The following is a 27,628-nucleotide window of genomic DNA, read 5'->3' as shown; positions in this document are numbered from 1 at the left end:
CCCTTAGGCCTTCAGATTTGCTCCTCAGGGACATAGTGTTTTCTGTATTTAAAGTCCACAAGAATTCAGGCCTATCTAAACAGCGTTGTAATACAAAGGTCTTCAACAGACCACCAAAATGTCTTAAAATAGTCCGTAGCACAGGTTCTCTTTCCATTTTGCATATGTGCCTTACTGAATTTTGTTTTTACCACTGAGCATAGCCAGTTTATGTTTTCAGGAACTAAAAGCAGCAAAAGACTTGCAAAAGCAGCAAAAGACTTGAACGGGAACTGCACAACTAAATCCCAAATGACAACTGTTTATAAAGAGTATGAGTCCTTCTATATTTACACAACTAATCCTCTCTACCTTCTGTTCTATATATTCTAAAGACTTCACTGTATTCCCTCCCAACTTGGATTTTTTTTTATTGATTTATGTATTGCTATTAACCTCCTTGCTATTACCTCCTGTTCTCTGTCAGCTTTGCCTAATAAACTTCCTAACTACAATCCAAAGGCTAATAGGTGAAAAAAACTTGCTGCAGTTCAGCAGTGAAAAGATTGTTTATTTCATGGTTAAGATTTGCATAAAATCATAGAATACAAGAAAACAAGTGCCAGTCAATAGCAGAGCACGTTTTATGACCAGGATTATTATACTAGAAAAAGTGAAGAAGATAATACCATTCTTTATTAGTCTCCAAGCACTTGTTTATGTAGTCAATTGTCTTCTTAAATCTATCCCATTTTCATTTTGGGTGGTATGTGCTAGCTGCTTGAAAGAGTATCAGTATCCCCCTCTTGTTAATCTCTCCTCTTTCATACTGGGATTGGCATAAAGAATTAGATGACTCTGGAGCCCAACATTTATGAACTCTAATCAGATCATTATTGAGCCTTTAAAACTCTTTGAACTGGGCTTTCCGCTCTTAAAAGTAGTCAAAAACTATTTAGCATCCAAAACTTTACCACAATGAATACTATCCATACTTTATTGAAAATTCTACTTCCTCTCTTGAACAAAGTCAACACACTGCATAAACATGTACCCTTATTTAAGTATGATCTCCCCAGGAAATTCATTGTTGCTTCTATAAAAGAGAATTAAGCAGTCAAACCCCGACATTTAACATTAATCTGATACACTAGCGAAATTCCAAACACACGTCAACAGAAGATTTTTCATTCTTAAGCTTATCTGCAAATATTTATCTACAACATTATTCTTTCAATTCCTCTGTTGATAATAGATCCCACAAACTGCCCCGGAGTCTTTAGGTCTTTCAAGTCACCTGTCAGAAGTACTAACATAGGGTTGAGTAGAAATGATAATTATTAGGCTTGGGTCCCAGAACAACCAGAGAGATCAGAGAAATAACATTTTTCCTTTTCTGATGGAACTGAATCACAGCACCCGTAACATTGTCACGGAGAACAAGGTCAGAACACATAACCAAACTTCAGCTTGCATGTAGAGAACAAATTATTCCATTACAGGTTTAGCCAGTAACATGATTATTAAATTTAAGTGCTACATTTAAGAGATAATCATAATGAAATAGGTTCACGCACCATTATGTAACATTTCTTGTTTCCTATAGGCCTCAAACACACTGGATGAGTATCATGCTACATGCTAAGTTCATAGCAGCACAGAAAGTGGGAATACATATATTATGGCCTTATGTTACAAACCATTTATTTTTTTTCATAAGTTTGTTCCTTCCTTGCTAGTTCTTTTAGTAACATCACTAGCAACTGATTTGAGTTTTGTCTTCAAGAAAATGTGAAACTGATGAGAATGGACCTTTTTCTCTAGCTGATACCTCGCTTTCCCTTTTTGCTTACTTACTAGTTTGCCACAGGTTTATCTCCTTTGTGAAAAACTTTTGGAGATGCATCAGTCTAAGACACCTTCAAAAGCTGTGCTTCTATACTTCAGTAATAAGCATGAGACACCTGAAATACAGACTGAAGTTGCCCATATCTGAGACAACTGAAAATTTGTCTTCCTCAAGGCAGGCAACGTCAGACTTGCTTACTGTTGCAGAAAACCTATCAAAAGTTGAATGTAGAAACCTATTCCCTGTCTTGAGTGATACCCTCTCCCAGTCCCATATTTTGGATCTAGTTATACATCTTCCTCTGTATAAATCCCAACATGCGAACATCCACATAAATTCACCAGAAACTCAGCCTAGGTATTAGGGTACACAATACCTTCAAATGACTGTCTTGAACATCAGGTATATGTATGCTTATGCACGTGTTTTAAATTCTCCTAGTTTATAAGAATTTGAATAATACAAAAAGAGAAGTCTTTGAATTCAGTTTCTTGCAGAGTCCCCTAACAAGTTCTAATGCAACTGCTGGTGATCAGCCAGACCTGCAAACAGATCCTGTCAATGACACTGCTCTTAACACATCCCATTTTATAACTTTAAAATGCTGTGCAAACACCAATCAATCCTCTCGGTGCTCTTGCAATATATGCTTATCCTCAGAGAGGTTAAGTAACCAACAGTCACACCAGAGACGCAAGACCAGGAAGTTCTAACCTTTACTGCCACTGCCCCAATAAGCAAACCCAGAAGACGCGAACAATGTAAAGATGTGCGTTTCCTGTTGATTGAGGTCAGGATCAGTAAGGTTAACTTAATTTCTGGAGAAGACTGAACTAAATTACATGTAACACCTCAACAGCAGAATCCTAGGCTTCCTAATTCAGCGACTCAACTCCTTTACTAAATAAGCTTGAAGGGAAGGGCCTGGTTCAGTGATGCTTCATCCAACGTGGGAGGCAGTTGGCTTCCTTCCCAAAACGACTTCTCCACCTCCCTAGCCTAGCAGAGGCCTTGAATGTTATGGAGACACCATTCTGGCAATCAAGGAGCACCTTTAATCCACTTCAAGAGGAAAAATCCTTTTAAAACTCATCCCTCACCTGAGAGGAGGGAAGCATTCTCAAATGTTAAAAAAAAAAAAAACAACATTTAAGAGCAATAGAAATACAATCAGGAGATGACAGCTGTAACCAAAAACATATAAAGTGAAAGAGAAATGGGAAGAGAATCAGGGCGGTTTTGGAGGTGTTTGCTCCAAGGAAGATGTGGACACTCGTTTTGGGAATAGAGACAAGAAAGATCTCATATCTCATGGGGTAGATAATCTGTCAGGACAGAGGCAGAAAAAGCAGAGTTACTCAGGTTGTTGAAGTTCTGCCTGCAGAAGAATGGAACAGAGCATAGCAAAATCTTTGTTTCCCAGTCTTGCTGGTTTCACTGCCTACACCCAGAAGAGATGGGATGGACAGAGAAGATGCACTTCTTGGCAACAAAGCTGACTGGCATATCCCCAGCAGAGGGTTTTACCACAGGTGGTAGAGGCTCTACCATGACTTTTCTTCCTGCTTAAGGTGGGGGAGAAGAAGGAAGATAGAGAAACTAGTGAAAAAATCCCCAACAAAACCAATCTTTCTCCCCCTACCAACCTTAATTTCTTTCTCTTCTGCCCAACTTCTTGCCAGTATGGGCTCCCTCCCTGCCAACGCACAATTCTGGATCATGACTTCCACTCAATAACCATCCACAACGGTTCAGACCCCATCAGTGCTCTAAATCACCTTCCACCCACAAACTATGCAAGCCCAAGTCAGAGCATGTCAGAAGGAAGATTACACAAGGAAGTCTGTGCCAGGTTTCCAGGAGTCATTTTTACAAGGCAAGAAGGTGGTGAACCACGCCAGCATCTACCCACAACTCTCAGCCTCAGTTAAAATCAAAACAGCAACAACACTAAGTACTAAAAGGGAGTTTCTTGCCCAGGAACTCTTCTTAGTCAATTTAGGTATAATTTACACTGACCTACAGTTAGCAGGCACACTACTCAGAACAGCAGAAACAAACAGGTCAAATTAAACACAAATGGGAACTGTTAGGACAACACAGTATGGAAAGGAGACAATTTCTTTGAAGACTGAATTCCTTGCAGTTCAAGGTGCACTGATCGTAAATCCTTATCAGACATTGTGAGCAGAACCCCCCTGCACGTTTTCCTATTCAGAAAAAAAAATCATTCTTTTCTTCCCTATCTAGATACATCTGCTACAGGCACAAGCACAGCTTGTTTTGGTAATCTGATCTTTTCTCCCCTTGCAGAGCATCACCATGCATGCACAAACATGATTTTGTCATATTTATTGGTCCAAAAGAAAGCACAAGTAGGCAACAGACCAGTCACATCAGCTCTGCAAAGTAAACAGCATTTTCCATCTTGCCTCCCAGTTAATAAGCAATCAGTGGTGCCTCCCAAACATCTTGTCGTTATAACACTTCTGAGCACAGGATTGCTCCTGTTTTTGCTATGCAAAGAAATTATCTTAAAGGATGGTTGCTATTTTTAGAGGCAGCACTGGAAGCTGAGCAAGTCATCTCCAAATAGCGAGCTCATATACCTTAATGGAGGTGAAGATGTCTAATCCCACACTCAATATTCACTGTGTACTGTCAATTAAAAAAAGGTCTTTTAAGGAGTTCCTAAACTGCCTCTCCATTTACTTGAATTACAACCTTGAGAATAGATTACATAGTGCTGCAAACCTACAAAAAGAGAAGATAGCTTGCTTCATTAAACCACTGGTTATTTTTAATTAAAACATTTGACCTTTCCTTCCTCTGCCATTCCCAACTCTTAACGCATATCCAGGAATTCTTCCCTTGCCAGTGGAGACTTAAAAGATTTAAACATATAGGAACTCCAGTTTGTGGCTAAAAATATTTTTCATGTTTTTTTTTTTTTTTTTTTTTTAAATATTTGAGATGTATTGAATAAAGGCAAAGCCCTCAAATCTTCATCAAAAGCCACTCCAAGGGGAATACCAAAACTCTGCAGCCTTAAATAGTGGAGTTAGATGGAAAAAGTCTTTAATGTCTTATTCTGGCATTTCAAGGCTTATTACATGCTTTTGTATCTGTCAACTTGCCCCCACAATTCTTGTGCAGGCCAACTAGCTGCTCTTGTGTTACTTAAGACAAATTATAGTGCTTAAAATACAATTAAAATTCATGCTATGTGGAAATCCATCTACTAATTTGATGATTAAGTGTTTTCCATGTTTTCAATAACTGTAATCATAACCACTTCTAGACCTGGAAAAGATAAATGTCACCAATAAGTTAAAACACAGTTTTGCTGTTTATTCACTGTTTCAAGAGCTACAGTCCAGACACAGAATCCCATAATTATCAGTGACCCAGACAAACCATTACTTCAGCTAAGAGCAGATTCAGTAAGCAACTGAATATTTTTTTAACTGTAGCCTATAAAAGGTTATTGGTATTTTAAGTATATGGAACAGCCCTTTAGAATTTGGTGAACATTTATGACAACAGAAATGTAAACAGACCATTTGGCCTTTGGTGTCACTATCTGAATGGCTGCACTACTCAAACATACAAATGAATTTCAGAACAAGGTAGCTGTTAGCTTGAGGGAAGATAGCTTTAAAGCATTCTAAATCCAGTTAGAACTGCACTAATTAAGTTTTGTTAAGTTTCACACTAGTTAAGTTTCCATCAAAGGAAGTTTGACAACAGAATACAAACATGGGTAGACATTCATTTAAATGCTACTTATGCAGCTTAAAAAAAAAAATCAGAGGCTCTCCACATAGTTTTCAGTGTCTATTGTTTTCACTAAAGCAAACAAATGCACACACATAAAGTGCTAGTGCTAACTACCTGCAGTTAATCAGGACCACTTAATCAGCTAATGTAGTGTTGTCTGATTCTCATAATTCTTTTGGGATAACAACCCAATCTCATTGCACTAGAATGTACGTAATTCCCCTGAAGTTTCTTGTCAGAGGGCAGACCAGCAGGAACTATAGAAATTGCAACATAATGAAAGAGGCTAGAGCTGTCTCAAAGTCTTTTCAGGCCCACATCAGGAAATTCTCCCTGTATTTGGCCACTATACAGGGCCTACAATTCTTTTATGTTTTTAAATAATGCATTCCCAAGGTACAACAAGCCAGAATGGTGTTGGGCAAAATGAACTTTGAGAGTGAGATACAATATAGCCCCAATTCTTGGGAAAACTGACAACTTGAGCATTTAGGATCACATAACAGCTAGATTCCAGGAGCAGAATACTTGAGAAAAGATAATTTAGAAATGACTGAAGCAGGAAGCCATTCTACTTAACTCAGTCTCAGACAAAAAAAAAAAAAAAAAAGGGGAAAACCACCTCTACATACAGGACTATTTAGTTCAGTTAGGTTTTTACTTCTGAGATTCCTTTTCCTCCTCTAATATCTGCTGTCAAGCTTAATGCTTTGGCTTTTAACTATGTCTTGTTGTCATGGCACCTTCTACTTTACATGCCAGCCTAGTGAAACAAACACATTCATTTAAAATACTGCTTTTGCTGTTAACTAATTTTTGTATATTTTAACTGCTGAGTTTTAAAGACTAACTGTACAGAGCACTTGATGCATGTGAAGTATCATTTAGAAAGAGCTGAGAGCCTGGACAAGTTTGACAAGGAACATATACCATTAGTACGTTGTTACTGATATGCAAGCAGTAATTATTGATCAATTAACTTGAACCTGTAAAACAAATCTGAGTATGAAATAAAACTCAATTAGTGCTCTTACTTAATAGTAAATTCAGGAAGTTGCTGTTCATTGGCTTAACGCTTCCTTCCACACCTGCTCTATAAGAAGACTACACAAGTTAAACTTGGCCATTTCCTGCCAGTTGCTCATGGTATAAAGCCATTTGACTGCCTTTTGGCTTACTAAATTCCAATTCTGCTATTTATACAGTGCCAAGTCCACAATGTGTTACTTGTTCCTAGCAGTCCATCCTGATCTCTACTCACTTTTTGAAATGGCTCAGATGAACCTCTGGATCACCCACTTCAGCTTATAGACTTCTACACTGTCACTTCTACATTATTTTATCTTCTTTACTTCAAACTACAATATCTGAACTATTAAGAAAGGCAAACTTTCAGGCATGATGGATTTTGGCAATACTGCTCTTAAAGATGCTGCTGCAGAAGATAGCAAGCCGGTGGCTCTAGCTAGTATTTCTGTGAGACTGGAACAATGAATTCCCCAGAGCTTTGAGGCACAGCAACAGCAGAAGTAGAGTAAGTGTCCCTACTGCCAAGTGAAACTACTTTAGATTACTGCTAGGCATCCACAGCAAAACCCCAAAGCAAAATACCAGCAAGACTTGGTGCTAAAAGCCTAGTCAGAGTCTCGTGAGTACCTTCATCTATGTTGCAGTTAAACACTAACATATATAAATGAGACTTTCTGGATTACCAAGAAATGGTATTAAACTGCTTTCTCAGTCTGAACAGAGAAACCTGCATGCACAAGTGTGTTAGATTTCTGGAGCATGCCCCAAATTTGGCAAGATAATTTGCTTCCTCATTTGAGAGATTATAGCATGCAAAGGTCTATGGAGGCTTTAGTATTGCATGTGGAACAATTTAATTGAAACACAGTAAGATTTCTTAAGTATGCAATAATGTAAATCATGGTCAGACAACAGTGCTGTATATGTTGTTTATTGAACTTCAAATTCCATGGTACATCATAGATTAAATAGTTAAAAACTGTTTATTTACTATCATACAGTGTTCAAAAAATCTTTCAAAACATATTTTTGGACAAAACTAAGAGCCAAATTCAAACATAATTTTCCCAGAGCAGCATGCCATTGGTGGAAGAAAGCTTCAGAGGACTGACTGTACACAACACAACACAAAGCATGACAACACACCAAGTCATTGTTCTCTGCTGCAACACAGTCAAAAGAGACATTCTCTGTAATTACCACCATTGGCAGGCACCTACATTACTGGGACAGATTGCTCTGAAATTTTTCCTTCCAAACTTCAATACTCTATATAAGAGTACAAACTTACAGTTTCTGAGTTCTGTGACGTTTTACACTAGAGCTGACATCAAATGAGACTATAAGCTCTAAATATAGTCATAAACAGCAAGACCAAATTGACAAGGTCTTGCATTTATGCTCTTCAACCCTGACACACTGACACACAAAATTCCTACCATTCAATTTTTCATCTTAGAGACACTGTCACCTGAGGTCAAACAACTATGAATGAACAGCAGCAATGTCCTAGATTACTTCAAAGTTTTAGACTTGAAGTGTGATACAAGTACTTGAATCGCACTGCTCATCACTTGCATACAATTTGTGCCATCTTGCCATAACTGGATATACAATTAAGTAAAGTAAAATGCATCAAAAGAAATAAATCAGTCAACTGTAAACTGTTGGCAAGAATCATTCAGTTACATATTTGTCTTCTACCTCAGGCATTTATACAAGATACTGAAGCCTTGAAGTGTCAGCTTAAATTTGTGCAACTTAAGAATTTCCTTCAGGAGGAGTTCAGTCATCTGACTGGACGAAGAGATCTCCAACCTTGCATGGCAGCCATCAGTCATAGCTCACCTCACAATAAGGTTCCGAGCCACAACATCATAAAAGCACGTTAGTGCCAATTCCAAGCAAAGTCAGGATTCACTGTTCAAGATTTCCCTGCTGTATTACTGTTTCCATTTGCAACGCTATTCACTGAGGAAGCCTCTCAAAAGCACCACTCCCTACTGCACTACATGCAGTGGTACTGATGCAAATGTTTAGTTTGCCCCAAAGCAGTTGGATATATTAGGGCTTCCACAGAACCAAGCGTGTACAACATGAAAACATGTAAGACAGCAGGTTTAACCTCAGCAGCCCCGTTGAGTGATGTCTTGTCCTGACGATTTTGTAATATCCATTGTAGTGAACACCTGTAAGACACCAAAACAGCTTATTTACTGTTGCTCTGTATCATCCATGTGGCTATTTGGTCTGCTCTTGTGAAGTAACAATACTAGATTTCCATGAACTATTATGGTGGAAAACAAGTTGCAGTGCACAGTTAACATACGTTTCCTGTCATGTGCTAACATCTTGTAGCCAGAAGTTAAGCGAGTACTAAATAAATCTCAGTATAGAATGCACTTCAGTATTATTTTCTTGCATGTATTTTTATTTTTAAAGCAGGTTTTAAGAACAAGCTTCCCCCTCACCCTCTTACCTCTGCACAAGTTGGATGGATACCAATTGTTTCATCTAGTAATTCTTTGGTGAGACCACATTTTATTGCAGCAGCAAAACCCTGGGTAACTTCACCAGCATTAGGTCCAAGAACATGAAATCCTACCACACGGTTCTTTAAGGGTGCAGAAAAACAACAATGAGTAAAGTAGGTAAAGTTTAATAAAAGCTCATGTACATAACTCCCACTACCCCTAAAATTATATGCTATACAAGCAGGTCAATCTTGTTAAAACACCCTAGGTTTGAATTTTGAGCAAGCTATCTGTGTAGCAAAATCTACAGTGATGGGAGTAGCCTGTAAGAATGAGATAAAAATGGTGTGGTCTGTTTTAATTTGCCTGATGAATTGATTTATTAAGAGAAATACAAACAATGGTTTAAAACATTTTCCCTAGACATCCCAATGCCTTCAGAAAAGCCCTAGCCCTGGTCTGACCATAATTTGCAAGACAGGATACAAATTCCTTACAACACAGAGAACCAAAGACACTATTTACTTGACATTTCCCCTATCACTTAAGCATGCTAGAAAAAGCTTTGCATAGAAATCTAAAGAAAATCTTCCCCTCCACTGTGATCTTTTCACTTGGCGTTCTTGCAGTCAGTCTCCACTAACAGCAGAACTTTGTGCCTTTCTGCAGTCTTTGAAAAAGGCATTGGCAGGGTAATAAGGAAGAGTGAGTTTATTTCCTCTTTAGTTTGACAGCCAAGCTATTTCATCATATCATTCCTTGTCTCCAAAGTGATTTTACACTCTAAATTCTTCCTTTGTACATCTGTTCTCCTAGTTTTTGGGACAGATAACAGACAGCATTGGCACTTGTTTTTGAAACAAAACTCACTGATCTCTAGAAATAACAGTTTCTTATCACTGAGGTTCTAGGATCAACAACGTTTTCCAAGTTCCTGTTAAACATACAAATCTCTGCACATTGCAAAAAGTCCAAAGCAAAAAAACACGATGGTCCAGAAGCCTAAGGGAAGACTGTAGATATATAATAGTTCAACAGCCCTTGGAAAAACCCTGGAGAACTTCACAACTTTATCCTTTAATAGAGACTCAGAATGAAGTTTCATAAACCTATAAAGCTACCACTTGCTCAAACAACTGTTATACAAAATCAAACAATCAGCTCTTTCCAAATTGATTGAACCTCTTAAACTAATGCTTATGTTAACAGCAGATAGAGCTAGTCTACGGCAGGCCAGATATTCTGTCTTTCGGCTTGTCTAAATAAAAATATTCATTAATACACTTGACACATACATTCTGGCTTGCTACTTACATTGTCGTGTTTAGCACAGATAATCTTTGCATAACAAGTATTGTTATCTCGGCCTGGTACTGTCCATTCAAGTGGCCAGAATAAACTGTGATAAACCTGGGAGGATAACAAGAAAGAAGCATAACAGTTTGATGAATTAATTCAGTCAGACAATTCTAGTTTTTTAATCTGTATTTACAAATAGGTGGTTTGACATTTAACTCACTGGACTGTTGTAGCATATTAAACAACAGTGCTTTCCTCTCAGCATCTGCCACCCCCATCCTAGCAGTCCATATTCCAAAAGTTAGTAGAGAAACACTTAAAACGTGTCCCAATTAAAGCTGTAGCTGTTTTAATTGTTTAAAAGACAGCATCTTATGATTATTTTCAATGAGAGAAACTCTTTAGTAGTGCATGTTTAATTTCTAGTTACTATTTATTTAATCCTATTCTGCAAAGCAATTAAAGCAAAAACTAAATAATGCCAAGTATATTTGAAAGACAAAGGAGTTAAATACAAGGCATGCAAACAACTCTCTTGAAGTTGTCTTCAGAGAAGTGCAGAAGCTGGAAATTACCATAAAACAAACAAATTGTGGTTGATACTTCCCATAGTCCTAAGTAAAGGTCAGGAAGAATTTAATTCCCAATTCAGGTACAGTGAACAAGTGGAAAATAGACAATCCCAAGTGTTTGGTATACTTCAGCCATAAGAATATTTACTTTGCTACAACAAAAGAGCTACCCACAGTTTTGAAGCCTAATTTTGGCTTCCTGAATTCAAATGATTCTCAGAAGTGCAGGAATAGCTATGTAGAATTCTAACCTTATCAAGTCAAGTCCTATATTCTTGGCAATCCATTAACTTGTTACTCAGATTTTTCTATGATCAAAGGGCTGTCTAGGTAATCTAGGTGCACAAAAAACCTCAAGCTACAAGTTAAACAAGTCCTGAGTGCTCTCACCTCCAAATTTTGCTTTCCATATTTTTCTATGGCTTTCTCTTCAGCTAGCCCACAGCTGCCATACTCTAAGGGAGTAAACACTGTTGTTGGTACATTGATATAATCACACTGAAAAAAAACACAACAAAGTTTATATTTAGACTGTGCAAGTTCTACATGGTAGATCGTAGGAAGAATTTTATTAACCCAGTCTTATGTTTGCAGAACACTTGCAGTGCCCTCAGTCATATGAACAACTTGTGTTACTGCAATTCTGAGGAAAAAAACATAGAAGTAAATTAAAATTGTGTTCTTACACCTTTACCTTTGTGGAACTACCACCATAGAGCCTGCGGGCTAGGAGTTTCCCTGCTTGAATTGCAACTGGAGTAAGTTCAAGCTTTCCCTCCAAGATATCCCCAATAGCATAAACATAAGGCACATTGGTTTGTTCTTCTTCATTTACAGGTATTTTCCCATTCCTTTAAAACAAACAGAAAATAAAACAGAGTTCAGTATCATGACCTTCCTCAGAGCTCAGCAAAAACCAAATTGGATATGTTCTGCTACAAAGATGTTAGTTTAACCACTCAGCGTATTTTATGAAGTATGCTTATGCCATTTTAGTTCAGTTGCAAGTTCTTCAAGGCATTGGTTTCTGACACACGGGTGAAGTTAAGATTCAATGGGACAGTTTTGTCTCCAGCAACAACAGAAGTCTGATGACAATGAAGTTAGTCAGGCATCTTTGGACTTTTGATTTTTTATTTGAATATTATACAGCTTGCAATTTACATTTTTCCCTATGGGGGAAAAAAGCTGCATCATCACTCACATGTATAAGTGAGTTGGTTTAATAAGTTGCTAGCTGCTGCAAGATGATTCTAATTCTATTGCCTGATCTACATAATCCTGCCTTTTTCTTTGCACCAGCTTTGCACTGACACTGGGGAGAAAAAAATAAAAAGAAATCTGTAGTGAGTAGCTTACTCCTTTTTTAGATGCTCAGATTGACTTGCATGATTTCCAGGACCACAGCATCAGACTTACAAGCCTATTAGGCAAAAAAAAAAACTTTACAGATGTACTGAGATTCCTGTCAAATCACAGTTCAAGCTCTCTTAGGTGGAACAGCCTTCAAGAAATAATGAAATATACACTAAAACTAGAGGAATGTGTTAAAAGTTAGTATGTATAAAATCTAAGTAAATAAACGTACTCCTTGAGTACAGTGGCCAACAAGTAAGTAGTAGAATAATTCTTCCATTGAATAAATATTTAAGAAATTAAGTCCCTTGAAATTGAAATTGTACTCAAATTCAGGAGATGTTAAACAAGGCAATTAAGTGAACCTTTAAAAGTGTGGGTTGAAAAAAAAGCATCAGTAGCATAGATTGTTAAAAAGTTTTAAAAAAATAAAATCAGTGGCTTAGGGGAGTTGAGGAATACTCACTTCTCATTGATTTTGACACCAATCGTCTCTAAACCAATATTTCTGGTACACGCATCACGACCAATAGCTATCAAAACCTAAAAAATAAAATTACACCCAGTAATTTTACACAAGGAATTGTAATGCTGATTATGTTTTACTTTTTTCTTTCTGAAAAAGCTTTAAAGCATACATGACTGAATTGACTTCTCAAAACAAACAAAAAAAATTGGAAAGAGGAGCTACCTGCTGCTCAGTCTCCTCCAAGCACAACTTATTTCAGAGATACAACAAACAGCAACATGTTAGTAGCAGAACAAAACAGAAACACTGTTCACCAGAACCAAATTCCAAGCATGAGAAGTTTCACCTGTTCTGCTGACAGGGCACAACTGAAGACGAATATTTAATTTTCACCTTTTTTTTTTCCTGCTAGCAAGTTACATAAATAATTTTCCAAGCAAGACTTTACTTTTCTCCTGAACAGCTGTTACAGCTGTTAAGGTATTTTAATACATATCCATAGTATTGCCACATTCAGTTATTTTAAATCCAGAAATGCTTACAGTGTTATATTCTCCCACAAAAGTTTCTGGTCCCTCAGTAAACTGTGCTGTCACTTTTAGTCTTCCAGGCGTGCCATCCTCCAACTTTTCAACCTGTATAAATATTTGTAAGCTTAGAATGACCTCAAACACCAGAATTCTTGCATTAGCACTTCAAACTTTGACCTATTGTTATTCAGCAGTAAAAAAAAAAAAAAAAAAAAGCTTAGTCTCATAAAACATTTATTCTTGTACAATACCAAAACCTTCCCAGAAAGCACATGCATTCTAGCTATGCTGTTTACAGTAATTTAATGTAGAGAGAAGAAAGCTTAGGAAGCACTTGCCTGAGTAGGTATACACTTTCTGATGAATGTTACACCATGTGTTTCCATGTGGGCACCTATTTTTTCTGCCATTTCTTGGTCAAAGCCCCGAAGAAGTATGGAACGCACCATTACTGTGACATCTAGACCTAGACCAGCAAGAAATCCTGCACACTCCAGCGCCACATAGGAAGCACCCACAATTAGTGTTTTGCCAGGACAATAAGGCAGGGAGAAGAGGTCATCACTAAAAAGAGAAGAAGTATAGGTTACAAGGTTCTTTGAAGACAGACTTGTCTTTGCAAACACTGGAGCAGACAAAATTCAGTCTATTATGCCTTTTCATCTCACCTTGTAATACAATATTCTTTATCTCCAGGGATACCAAGATATCTAGGCCTTTCTCCTGTTGCCAGGACAAAAGTCTCTGCAGTGTGATAGGTTACTTGTCCTTTTCTATTAGTTGCCTGTTACATAGACAGAGTTAAAAGTCTTTATCACAGGAACAGGTATTACAACAAATTAAAAACTACATAATCCTCACCTATAAGCACTGTTGATATGCTTAATTCTTAAGTGCTAGCTTCAAATAAAGCCTAATACATTTACAGATCCCATGCAGATCACGTAAGAATAACTGGTTTAAATTACAGACTGTTAGGCTATTCTCTATCCTTTTAGGTTAGAGTACCTAAAATAATTTAAAACCTTCATTCATGCACTTTAGTTATTTGCCAAAACAGATAAAGTTAAATTCCCCCTAGTACAACCTAGATCTTAAACTCTCTGTTCTAATTCATTTATAATGCTAAGGACACTATTAAGCAAATGACCTCTATATGTGGACAGAAATAGTTGGTACATGAGGTATGTAAAGCATATCATCTCCTCACCACTAGTCTCTTGGTTTGAAAGACATTTAATTCAGCTTTCATAAGCTCATATCAAGAACAGAAAATTGCAGCCACTGAACCAAGCAGTTGTCTTCAAAATGCAATTCTTCTAAGTTAACCTTGCTACACTGCTATCACTCACAGCAGAATTACCAGCACGTGCTTTGTCTTGCAAAACTGGCAGTTTAATTCTTATGCTGATACAGCATAAGGTTCTATCAGCTGTGTTATGCAAGTGCTTAATCCAAATTTGATTTCTACAGTTTGCGTGCTTTAGTATGAAGAGTTTCCAAGTGGCATATTGTTACAGTTGAAGGTTTTGTGTTATATGTTATTTTGTTTGTTTGCTTTTGGCTCAGTTTGCTGACCTTTGTCATGACATTAGCAACTAAGACCATCTCATGCAAGACTTAAGTTTACCGGAATCTGCATTACTCTTATGTAACAGTTAGTAGGTTTGCAAATACTGTGACATGTAATAAAGCACAATATTAATTTCACCAACTTATTTCAGAAATGACTTCTTTTAACTTAGGCTGACTTAAGTTGGCAGTGTTAACATGAAGCCTTTTCCTTGATGGATTTTAAAAGGCAACTTTAGAATATAAGTTCTCTCTCAGGTGAATAAAATGTTCCAACACAGCACATACCTTAATTTTGTGTGGTTCAACGAATTCTCCGTAAGAATTTAGGTATGTCACAGATTTCTCCCTTAAGGACAATCGATAACCCCAGTTTAAAGAACCAATGTAGTTTTGAATTGCTTCTACCATGATCTCCCAGTTGTGTTTAACTGAAACAAGCCATTAATTTCATATTTTAGAAAACAAAGCACAACAAACCCTTGAAGAAAAGCTTGTCTTATTTATTGTACATCATGCTACACAGCCATCATTGTCATCAGTAATTAGGATACTTAAAGTCATGTGTTACTACGGTGTACTTACCTGACTTGTTATTACCTGAAATAAACCCATTCTAAAAGTTAATCCATTTATTTCAGATTCCATGTATGACTCAAAAAGGAGAAATGCTTCTGATTCCCTTATGAAAACTATGGAACTCTGCCTTTATTTACTAAGTCTGAAGTCCAAGAACCATCTCTACTATCTGTCATCTGTAGGCTGCCTTGTCTGTCCTCTGTTCTTACTAACCTTGTTCTTCATATTGCCAGCCATATTTCCTTGAATCTTTGAGTGCCTGTCCCAGAAGTGCTGCTTGATGCATTAGCTTCTTTGGAATACAACCTACATTTACACAGGTGCCACCAAGACCTAAGATGGAAAGAAATATGTTATTGTATTGCCCACATGAACAGAACATGCTTCTGCTATTATGTGCTTTACATAGCCACCCATAGATCAGTTGTTGATGCTTGCTGTAACATGGAATTTCTGCTGTTAGACATTTTAAAATACAGTGAACTTTATTTGACTCATCAGGCCAAGAACGGTACCATGTGATGTCAAACACAGAGGATAGTTACTTACAGAGTGCTTCGTATTTTAGTTTGATCAGCAAGTAAGCATGGCAGAGTTCCTAAAATTTAGTATCATCTATCTGTAGAATATGAAATATGTATTTGATCGAAGTTTTAGCCATAATGATTGAAGTTTTAGCTCTAAGAGCACATTCAAAGCTTGACTCAAAGTTTGACCAGTGAAATACCTTACTCATTCTCAATTGCCAATAACATTAATTAGGTCAGACAGTAGCTGCCTAATTATGAAAAGGTATGAAGAGGTGAGGCATGGACAGCTATAGTCACATAACCTAGATCAGTTGTCCTTGAAGTAGAACTAGATGAACTAAAGTGCATAATAAAACAAACACAAGAAAATGAACACATGCACACGTGGTATTCGGCTACAGTATTAAAGTGAACAGAATTAGAATGAATTCTCAGTTCTTTTTCAAATGTAAAAATACACAAAACAGAAATAACTGTCCAGAAAAGCAACATCTTTGTTACGTGTTCCAGAATTACAGTAATTCTGCCCTAATTTCTAAGGATACAAATCTGTAATATCTAACAAAGTAGTAAGTATGACTGGCACTCAAGCACCATCAAATACAAGTTAACAGAAACTTACCCCAGGAGGTTCCAAGAGGCGTTGGAACAACATAATCTAACACCATTACTTTCTTTCCCAAGGTAGCAGCTTCCTGTAAAAAATGTCAGCAACTTCTCAGCAAAGAAAAGCTTTTCTGCTCTTTTACAGTCATGATATACTCAGCAATAATAGCAGGCTCATTTGCCAGTCTCATTAATACATGCCTCTTCTACCTCCTCCACTAAGCAAAAATACATAACCTTGTCTGACCTCACAGTTGACCCTGCTTGGAGCAGGAGCTTTGTCTGGACGTCAATCTAATGTCCATTGCAATCTGAATAATCTTATACACAAGGAATGACCAGATACTTGACTGAATCTACTCGCTGTTTCGTATTTTAAGGGCTTGGATCAAGTCTTTAGGTGCCTCAAATCTGTTTAAGAACTCCTGCACGGTTGTTGAGATCCTGGATCAAACAAGGTTTAAAATTAGCCAGTTATTTTGTATTCGATGAATACTCAAACTGTCCCACTCTAAACAGGTTGGTGATTATCACTAATGTTACAATTCACGTCTCAGAAGGCACTTCGAGGAAAGACCTGAAGCATTCTGAAAATAACTAATGAAGGAGACTGTCCATACGGAGTTGTGGTGCAGAGTAGAGTGTGTTAGTAGAGGGTATAGGCAGTTCTGGTGAAAGAAAAGAACTCACACCTTCTCCCACAAACTAGAATAAAATATGAAGCTGTATCACCTTCTCTGCTGTTTTTATATTGATCTAGTTATAGCCGCATGCTTAACTGCATTGTAGAGCAATCAGCAACGTTGCCAAGAGTAACCTCACCATGGCCAAACCATAAACTGATGGTTAGGATAGCTAGCTGAGAGGTAGGAATTGTGGGTTCAAATCCCTCATGTAGAAGAGAAAACTGAATCCGCATCTCAGGTCCTGAGGCATTCTGAACAACAGCTGATTGTGTAAGAAGTACATAATCTCTATTACCATTTCTGCAAAAGCAGCTAGAAGAAGCAATAAAGCATGAGGAAGTTTCTTGAGATAACAGCTGAAAGCTTTTCATTTTACACTGTTGGTAGTCCTGGATCCTAAACAGAAATACTTCAAGAATAGCCTGTACATTTCTAGATTACTGTTTGGATGTGTTCAAGTGCCTGTACACTACACATGAAGAGGAGATACTTAAAAAGCTTTTGGTTCCACCCTCACCCAGGAACCTAAAGCCTATTATTAGATGACCTGACTAGGCATTGGCTTGAAACTACTCTATACAGACTGTGATCTTTTGAGTAAGCACACTACTAGAACCACTACTGATTCATTAGCAAGTTGAATGCTAATAATCATGAAAATATAGATTCTTTTAATTCTACTGTGATTAATATGAAGACTAATTTTTCAAGAAGTTTCATATAGAACCTGTTCTTCGTGTCATACCTTGGAACAAGCAAGTCCACCTGAGCCACCACCAATAATAATGAGGTCATAATCATAGGTTTCCGCATCTTTGACATCCCCAAGAAGTTTCTGCAGTGTTCCATTCTGATAAGCCTGTAGAAACACGTTTGAATTGATTTTAAGTAAAGACTGAATTACATTGCCTTTTCTGACGTAGATCATCCAGTCTTACATCTCCCTACAATATCTTAACAGAAGATGCAGCTGTTCCTCAATTTCAGGATCTGAATGGCCAGAGACTCCAAGCAACCTGATCTAGTTGAGGCTGCATTGAAAGTGGGGGTTCCTAAAGTAATTCTGTGGTTGTGAAGATCATGGTCCTGGAAAAGATTCAAATGTGTTTCACATTTTACTTGCATAACAGCCTTTATGTCACAGAAAAGGCACTAAGAATCAAACAGCAAATTAAAAAAAAAAAAAAAACAGATTGTCTACTTCCTCAATCATACAGCTTGGATTGAGTACTACACAAACTTTCTAAGAACAGTCTAGAAGTTCCAGAGCCTATCTTACTGACAGATTCAAGAAAAATGCTTGTATACTTGTAACAAACATAGGAGTTAATTCACTAACAAACTAGGCAGTAAAAACACAAGAAAAATGGCTTGATCTAACACTCCCCCCCATAGTCTTGTTTACCTCCAGTTGATTTTTAAAGACAAGTTACCTTGTAAGTTGCATCACAGCCACCTACGTGCTTTCCATTCACAAATACGTTAGGCACTGTCCTCTGATTAGTTAGCTCTGCTAGTACTTGCTGAATACTGGGTCCATCAGCTAAAAATAAATGCAACAGGTACATTACACAACTATTTTAAAATCTTTTTACTCCAAGACCATATCTATTTAGCATCAGTGATTATAGCAATTGCAAAGAAAAAGTATTCTTAATGAGAAGTAATTCCAGAAAAAAAGAAAAATACTGAGAGCTGTATTATGTGCATCTTAAACTATAACTAGTTCATAGTATCTCCGTTTTAAAAGTAAAAAAAAATAAGTACAAAGAGATACTTCAGATTACTAATTATGTATATTTTCCCTCCAAACATAGCTTAAGCACAAACACATTAAAAAAGCATTAGAAACTAAGTTTTGTCTCTGTATATAGAGAAAAAACACAGTGGGTGATGACACGCAATCAACAGTTTACCAGTGGTGTGGTGAAGAGCTTAGTGAGAATTAGAATAGCTAGAAATTATTTGTTCTTAACACTACACTCATTATGTATACGTAATGGAAGGCACACAGTACTATATTTGTAGTGAAACTAAAGCAACTTGGGCTTTAGGAAAAAAAAAATAAAAAAAAATCAAAACTGGCAACAGTCAAGATACTGGAATTTACTGTTCTTTCCCATGACTCAGCAATGTCCCCCATAAAAGGTCACTCTTATACCACGTCAAACATTAACAATTCATCTAAAGCCACAAAAGAAACTGAGAAGGTAGAGAAGTACTGTGTTTTTTTTTCCTGAAAGACAAAACTTCTGATGGAGAAATCTGATCTCACATCCTCTCAGTTGACAGTTTGCACAGAGAGTCAAAGCCTTCAGTTATATTAAAAACACATCCTCCATTAAAATCCACACTGAAGGCTAACCGGTCTTTTATCTCTGTACGCATTAAAACTGATTTTAATTGCTTTTTATTACTTTCAGTTAGTTCAAGAGAGCTTGTAGTCATGCACAGTCACTGATTTTTTAGCTGCATGAAGCAACACCTGGTAGGTTTCCTTTCTGCTACTTACCTGTTACATCCAGTTCTAAAGCATAGTACTCTACACCCATGGAGCTGAAGAGTTCTTTCACCTGCAACAGGAAGGGACACAGTGTTTTTGTACACAGGCAGACTGCCAAGGCAAAGCTTTCACAAGATCTGATGCACAGTTCAGGGTAAGACCTAATCGTTGGATGTAAGAACTTAAGTCTCAATTATATGAGCATGTAAGGACTTCTAAGTCTCATTTATAATTCTTTGAGTGCCAGTAGATGTTTCTGATAAAGTTTGGCACTACTGCTACATTTTGCACTGTCCTTATTTAAAGCCAGAGTATTAAACAGCATTCAGATTAAGTATCCCACATCTGAGCAATCTTCTATTACAAGTCTTACTGACCTTACGAGACAGTTTCTTTATACAATTGGCTTAGCTGTAGATCTCTCCATCCCCTGACAGACAAAAAAATGCCCATGACAGTAACTGCTACGCATTATATCATCAAGAGAGAGAATGCAGCAGCCAGATTCCTTGATAATACTAAGGAAAGGCAGAAGAGCAGGGAGCAGAGGATAACTTGCAAAACAAAACACTGATGAGCACATGCAAAACAAAATAAAAACATTGCATTATAAAAAAGCCACAACAAGAATGACTCTCCAGGTGTACTCAGCACTGGGACAGCTCATGTCTACCTGCTGCCCTGCCCACATTCAGTTTTGTTCACTGCACCTCAGAAAATATTTAGAACAAGTGGAGAACAATTATTCTGACTAAGAAGACAATGAGCTGATTTCAACTTAAAGAAAAGATGTGGAGAAATGGCTGTTTCAATAAATAATTGACTGCCATAAGGAAGAAGAAAAGTGGTGGTGGATGCAATAACTAATGGGCTTGAACTGCATCAAGAGATTGAGATGAGACCTCAGGAAATAGTTTTCCTAATAGCAAGATGCTGAAACATATAGCCTACATAGAAGACAATCTTCATCAGTGAGTGGCTTCAAAGTACACGTCAAAAGTATTTGACCTACTGCTTCTCCTACACTGAGGCTGGGGAGAAGACTTTTTTTTTTCCTCCACCTCTGATTTTTGGTTTGCTGTTTAACAACACCTGCCTTAGCCTTCTGGAATAAAGCAGGAGTAGTTCTAACTTGTTGGCCTTAGTAAAACAAAGTCATTCACATCCTCCTTGTGAAATATTGACAGAGTTAGTATCAGAATGTAAGTTACATTTTTAACCTTTTAAATTGCTATTCTTCCCCACTAGACAGAAGGGTCTAATGATACTTGGTCATTAATAGTCTGCTTGTCCCCTGCACTGCCATGAAGTATCTCAGACACAACATCAGTACAACATGTTCCAGAAACATGTTTCATGTACCCAAGAGCCAGTATGGAAACAAACAAGCTAAAACCTCTATGTACAAGCCTAGCCTTAAAAAGAAAAGTCATCCTAAATGACAACTCAGTTGAGATTTTTTTTCCTCCCCAACAGCTTCTGGGTGTTCTTGTAATACTAGTTCTGAATGGACAGGCTGCTATTATTACCAGATTCAAATCAGGTGGCCTTTTTGAAATAATATTTTTACAGTAACATCCATTTGTAAATTAGCAGCATGGCAATTATGAACTGTTCTTCCAGAGGGACAAGGACATACCTCATGGCACAAGTAATACTACAGCTGGCAGCATTTATTCCTTCAAAATACACTTTGACAGACTTACCTGTGCAAACAGATATCATAAGGCATTGGGTAAAATATCTGCTTTTAATCATAACCATCGTGATGGATGAACAGCTCTAACAAGAAGCACTAAATCTGTGTGCTCCTTGCGAGCATCAAGTCTAAACAATAAAACTCACTAAGCTGCTGATAGATAATTCAGAAAAAAAAAATCTTCTACAACCAGCTTTCCAACAAACCCCTGATTTATTGATGGCAATTCATTAAATTGAGTCATATCTAACAACCTTAAAAACGTTAAATACATGATAAAGGAGTGTTTAAAGTGTTTAAAGAATGCTGCTGTGATCCATAGTGCTACTATGACAAAGGCCAGGTATTTCACTGCTTCCTGTCTTCTACTGGAGTTCCAGCTTTCTTCAAACAAAGGTTTTGTATTATGTATTAACAACGTGGCACATTTCTTACCACATCATATAGCAATTGTAGCAGACTACAATAAGCCCTGCATGTATGACTGATGACATTAGTTTTACAGCTGCAAATTAAATGAAATTGGAACAGCTCCTTGGAAGTCATTTGATCCAACTGCCTGCACAAACAGGGACAAATGTGAAGTTCGATCATGTTGGCCAAAGCACTGCCTAACCCAGTTCTGAGTATTTACAAGGACAGAGATACCACAACCTCTCTGGGCTGTTCCAATGTTTGATCATCTCCATAGTGAAGAATTTCCATTTTATCTCATTGGAATATTCCTTGTTTCAAAACATACACACTGTCCCTTACTTGGCTTTTCACTCTACAGCTCTGAGAAGAGTGTGGCTGTCTTCCCTATAATCACCTGCTCAGCAGTAGCTGAAGATGGCAACAAAATCCCTCCTTAGCCTTCTCTTCTTGAAGCAGAACAAGCCAACCTCTTCTTCACACACCCTTTGCTCCAGCCCTCTAACCATCTACATGGCCCAAAAAGCTTTTGTCCTAAACTCACCATTACCATAAGGCTTGATTACTGGGATGACTATAGCTGTAGACTGAACAGAAGGGAAACAGCAGTGGAACTGCTCCAGTGCTGCAACTTCTTTATAAAGCCCAAGCCAGATGCCACAGAAGATCTAAAAAGCAAAGCTCAAGAGGATTGCTGCTATGAAGTGGTACGCTAAGAATGTGAAGTCACCAAATTAGCTACTTGGCTGCTGTTTTAGTTTGCAGCAAGACAGCAGGGTGTAACATGCAAGATTTCATTAGCAGCTTTTTAAAAAAAATATGAAAAAATGCTCTACAGCTTGAACATTGCAGTATCAGCCAGCAGGGTGGAGGACAAGACAGGATACTTTTGGAACAAGAAAGGATTATAATCAAGAAAAAGACAGATGTAAGACAATGCCTTTAGGTGACATTTATTCTCCACTGAAGATATGGTGTAAAGGAAAAATAAGACAAATACCAGCACCCCAATTAGAAGTAGCTATTACACTTTATACTTGTATGAACAGAATATGCATGTGTTAGCGGTGGTGAAGCAGAAAGAAAAATGACAACTCTGTGAAGAGTTGAGATCTTCAATGCAGGCAAGAGAGACTAGAAGATTTCAGATTGGAAATGAAAATTACTAGGAAGAATAGAAAGACAGCACACTAATCATGAGTAACCTAGAGAAAGTAAACAGGAAATGATTTCTGAGAACTACTAAGAATTCAACAAACAGCAAAAACTGAAGTTACTAAAAGAAATTATGAAACAAGAAATAAACTTCCATGCAATATATAAATTGGAGAGCTTTCTCACCCCTGACATTTTAAGAGCCACTATTAAAAAGGAGACCAAAAAGAGCTACTAGACCAGCCAATGAAACAACTGTCCACTGAAAACGTTTAACTCAATAAGATTAATACTCAATAAAATTAAACTCGGGTCAACAAGTTGTGGAGCCACACTGCTGGAAGCTTCAGTGGCACACTGCTAAGTTTTCTTCTTTATTCCTCAGTCCTAAAAAGGTCATTTCTCCAATAAGTATCAGAGCCAGGATATCAGGTTGCATGGCTCCTCAATCCAATCACTTACTTGCCTTCTGACCACTGCACTGGCCTTCTTTCCCTGTTGAGCCTTTCCTGTTTTCACAAGGAAAAACTAGGAAGATTTCTAGATATTACTAAACATTAGACAGATTTTCCAAAACTTAGTGTTAGGCAAATTTCTTCAGAAAACTCTTCTTCCTGGAGATGCTTTCTGTCATTAGGGTAGCTAAGTAGATGTGAAGCTTCATACAGTAAAGTTAAGTAACACGGTATGTTGTGTCTACTGTTTCACCTATCAACTAGCACTCTTTAATATATAGAGATGAGTTTACCTGACATTTCTGTGGATGCAGACAATTATCAGTAATAGCATAACATGTAACAAGAATAACTGGCAGCTTCTATACAGCTACAGCTGTTGCTCCTAAAATTATTTCAACACATCACAGCATTCAGACTCTGCAATTTTTCATGCTAAAAATGTTTTCTTTATACATTTCTACCGTAAGTTAATCGTTTCAGGGTGGCAAAAAAATAAAGAACAGTCAAATTTAGTTGTGACAAGGAAGTCAGTCTAACACCACCCCTTTCTCACTACTGCTGGCTAAAGCAATTGAACAATAAATTGCAGTTGCAGAAAGAACTGCACAATTGCCTAGTCATGCTGCTAAATGGAACAAACAGAATCAACTACTTAATTTATTTAGAGAAATTACTTGCAGTACTCCTAAGATTGTGCTTTCCTTCAGATATTTTTTTTTCCAGCACAGCTACAGCCATTTGAAACAAAGAATTCTTCCCACGCACCCATTTATGCCCTTTTAGAACACAAATACATGGAGCACCAGTGCTCAAGTACACCAGTTTTTCAATTAATCCTACCAAAAGCACATTGCTAACAACCATCTATGGTGAAAGAAGACACACGCTGCACAGCACTGATATCCCTATGTCTTTAAGAACTCAAAACTATGTGATTAAAGGCTAAGTACCCAAGCTGTAACTTCGCTTTCAAATTATATCCACTTCATTAATTCTGCAGACTAAATCAGCTAGCAAGAACACTGCATTATCCATTGTTCTCTCATTCCTTTCATTATTTTCTAAGTCTTCATAGGGAGGTGTTAAAATTCATACTGTTGGAGATACTTGTTTTACCACTTGATGCCTTTCCTGAGGCCTCTCTCTCAAACTTTCTTATAATCGTCTCTCTGCAATATATATTTCTACTGGCTTTCTTCATTGTATTACCTTTCCCTCCTGTCCCCAAAATGAAAAGTAAACCAAGGAAATCTGCCTAGAACAGAATTCAGTTCTTCTCTCCCTCATCTCCCACTCCCTGCCAATTTATCACCTGTTCCTCAAAGATTCATAGTAGGGCTTTTAACTCTCCCTCCTAGAAAGTGCTATGAGAGAGGGTCCTCATACTTCATACATTGTTCCTCTCTGTTCCATGACAATAAAGATTACATTCCTCAGATCTGAATGTTTCCTCAAAGCAAGTAATCTTGCCCAGTGAAGAAACTCTGAGCAAAGAAGAGAACGTTATTCTGGAATTTACTTATTGGACTACAATCAAGTCTATTTTTACCTAAAGCTCCTTGTGTTAGTCAAGTCCCACCACAATGCCAAAAAGAGACGAATGAACAGGTTGCAAACTTTATAAAGTGACTATGCCATGTTAGGACCTCAAAAACCACTGGATTGAGTGCCATACTTGTCAACAGTTGGCCAGTCACGATCACTACAAGCACACAGAACAATACAGACAGGAATGACTTTAACTGTTCCTCAAAGGACAGCACTGAAGCCATCAACAAACGATTCTCATCAAGAGAAAACAACACTGATTAGTTTGTCCTGTCCTCTTACACAGAGAAGCATAATTTCTGAAAGCATCAATTAAGTTGCAAATGTGACAGAATACATTCACTCAAGTTTCCTACAGCAAGGCCCAAACACGTCCTCCCTCACAAGAGGGACTGTAACTAAGCCCAGCTACACACAGGAGTGCAGTTTCTGGGAACCTTCCCAGGTTGTCAGCTCCATTAAAGCATATCAGAACTCAATCCCACTTGTGTTTCTTCCACCGTGGCCACATCAAACATGCCATTATTAGGTTTAAATATCATTCCACAACATGCTGTTTGTAAACATCCAGGAATCGTACTGCCTATGAACACCCAGATCGGTGAGGGCTATGACTACAGCCTGTTGGTATCACTGAATTCTAATGAAGATCCCACATTTCTTTAATGACTCTTGCTCACCAGTTACAGCTAACCTGTGTGATTCACACATAACAGGGCTAGGGAAGATCTCATCACAACTCAGCAGTAGTGACTTCTTTTGGGAAAAGATGCTTCATGACTAGGATTTTGAACTTATGATTTTCCTAGAGTCAACCTTCTCCTCCAGATTTCAAAAACAACAGAAAGTTTAGCTTTCTGTTAAGAGAGGGCGCAGCTTTGACCAAGCTGAGTATAAACGAGGTGCTCACACTTGTGGCAGGAAAGCAGCCCTGCCAGTGCCCTGACCTTGAAGCAGCAGGTCCCGCAGCGGAGGAAGGCTCACGCTGTGTCGCACATCCCACGCACTCCGCTGCCCTTTGCTCACGTGGCAAAGGAAAAAAAAAAATAAATTAAAAAATCACCCAGAACCCCAGCTCGGACCTCACCTCACCTCAATCCCTACAAAACCTGCTCTCACCGGGCGTCAAGGCGGGCACAGCACCTCAAAAACATAGCGCAAACCCCACAGGAGCCCTGCCACGAAGCAGCATCCCCGCAGCGACCTCACTCAGCCCTCAGAAGCCCAAGGCCTGGGCCTTCGGGCCTGAAGGGGAGGCCGAGGGGGCTCGGGGGCCGCCGCCTCACCTGGTTGCAGTAGGGGCAGTAGCTCTTGCTGAATATCATCACGCGGTGGGAGGCGATCAGGGTCCGCACGCGGAGTTTTAAGCCGTCCCAGTCCGGGAGCTGGGTTTGGCCCGGCGGGGGCGGCATGGCCGGGTTGTGCTGTGCCGAACCGTGCCGTGCCGGGCTGTGCTGAGCCGAGCCGAGCCGAGCCGAGCCGAGCCGTGCCGGGCTGTGCTGAGGCGCTGAGGCGCTGAGGCGAGGCGCGTTCAGGGCAGGGCAGCGGCGCTGAGGTGAAGCCGCCCGCGCGCGCCCCTCCCAGCCAGCGGCCGCCCCACGCGCGTGCCCAACGCCCGCTCCGGCCTCCTCCCCTCACAGCCCTGCCCCTTCCGGAGCAGGGAAGGCGACGGGCTGGGCCGACCCACCCGCCGCAGGGGGGGGGGTAAACAAATAATAAGGACATCCAGCAACGCGAGCCATCGTGACATAATCTAGAATTTTTTCTATCTATACAAATAAACGTTAGTGTTTATGTAGAGGTGGTGTTGAGGGAGGTAAACGTGTATTTTTAAGCCGTCCCCCCCCCCGCTGAGAGCTGTGGAATGACCCAAGAGGAGGGGGACGAGAGGGCGCATGCGCAGAGGGGCTGTGCCCGCGGAGGGGGGGCTGCCGGCATTTTGGGCCGCCTCAGGGCTGCCTCAAGGCTCCACAGGGTCGTCCGGGCCTGAGGTGGCGGGGATCGCCTTGTGTCCCCGCGTGGAATAAATACTTTTGTTTATTAATAAATAAAATGGATTCTGGCTTGAGGACAGGTCGGCTGAGGCAGCCGGAAGAAAATCCCTTTTCTTAACTAATGTTGTGTTAAAGGAAACGGATGCCGGAGCGTTATCATGTGTCCTGCTTATCATTACACACGTCTCTGATTAGGCTGATTATCCTCTTCCCAAGAATCAGTAATTCTCAGGACTGCAGGGTGGAGGGGACATGGTGCTGACCTGAGCCTGACTCAGGGCATGGAGCAGGAGGCACCCTGTCAGGTTATTCCCCTGCTCTGGTGGATTTTTGGCTGGGGAACGCTAGGCAGCGTGTCAAGGTCTCAAGAACCTGCTTATCTTCCTGCAGAGCATGCCCAAGTTCAGCAATTGCGGCAATAGCTTTCCGTAAGCAGTCATAAGAAGTTACCCTGGTTTATCATCTGGTGTTACTAGAACAAACCCTGCCAGCTTCTGAGTGACAGGAATCGTTTTCGGCTGGTGGGGAGACAAAAGTACAGAGACAA

General features: G+C 38.9%; 1 protein-coding gene across 1 annotated transcript; it reads right to left on the bottom strand.

Moving 5' to 3' along the window:
• Window positions 1–7,551: 7,551 nt before the first annotated feature.
• Window positions 7,552–26,713, bottom strand: TXNRD3 (thioredoxin reductase 3). Its single transcript, XM_084292616.1, has 16 exons — window positions 26,374–26,713; window positions 19,823–19,883; window positions 18,744–18,853; window positions 18,056–18,169; window positions 16,641–16,713; window positions 15,702–15,821; window positions 15,198–15,340; window positions 14,006–14,121; window positions 13,676–13,901; window positions 13,350–13,442; window positions 12,805–12,881; window positions 11,677–11,833; window positions 11,373–11,480; window positions 10,426–10,521; window positions 9,117–9,251; window positions 7,552–8,826 (listed from the first exon to the last, which is right to left on the bottom strand). The coding sequence occupies exons 1-16, from the start codon at window positions 26,497–26,499 to the stop codon at window positions 8,764–8,766; spliced, it is 1,818 nt and encodes a 605-aa protein (XP_084148742.1). The 5' UTR covers window positions 26,500–26,713; the 3' UTR covers window positions 7,552–8,763.
• Window positions 26,714–27,628: the final 915 nt, after the last annotated feature.

The sequence above is a fragment of the Netta rufina genome (genome assembly GCF_964035555.1).
Source record: "Netta rufina genome assembly, chromosome: 10".
Taxonomy (NCBI): domain Eukaryota; kingdom Metazoa; phylum Chordata; class Aves; order Anseriformes; family Anatidae; genus Netta; species Netta rufina.
The sequence above is the reverse complement of the archived record's forward strand: the minus strand, read 5'-3'. Positions and strand labels throughout refer to the sequence as shown.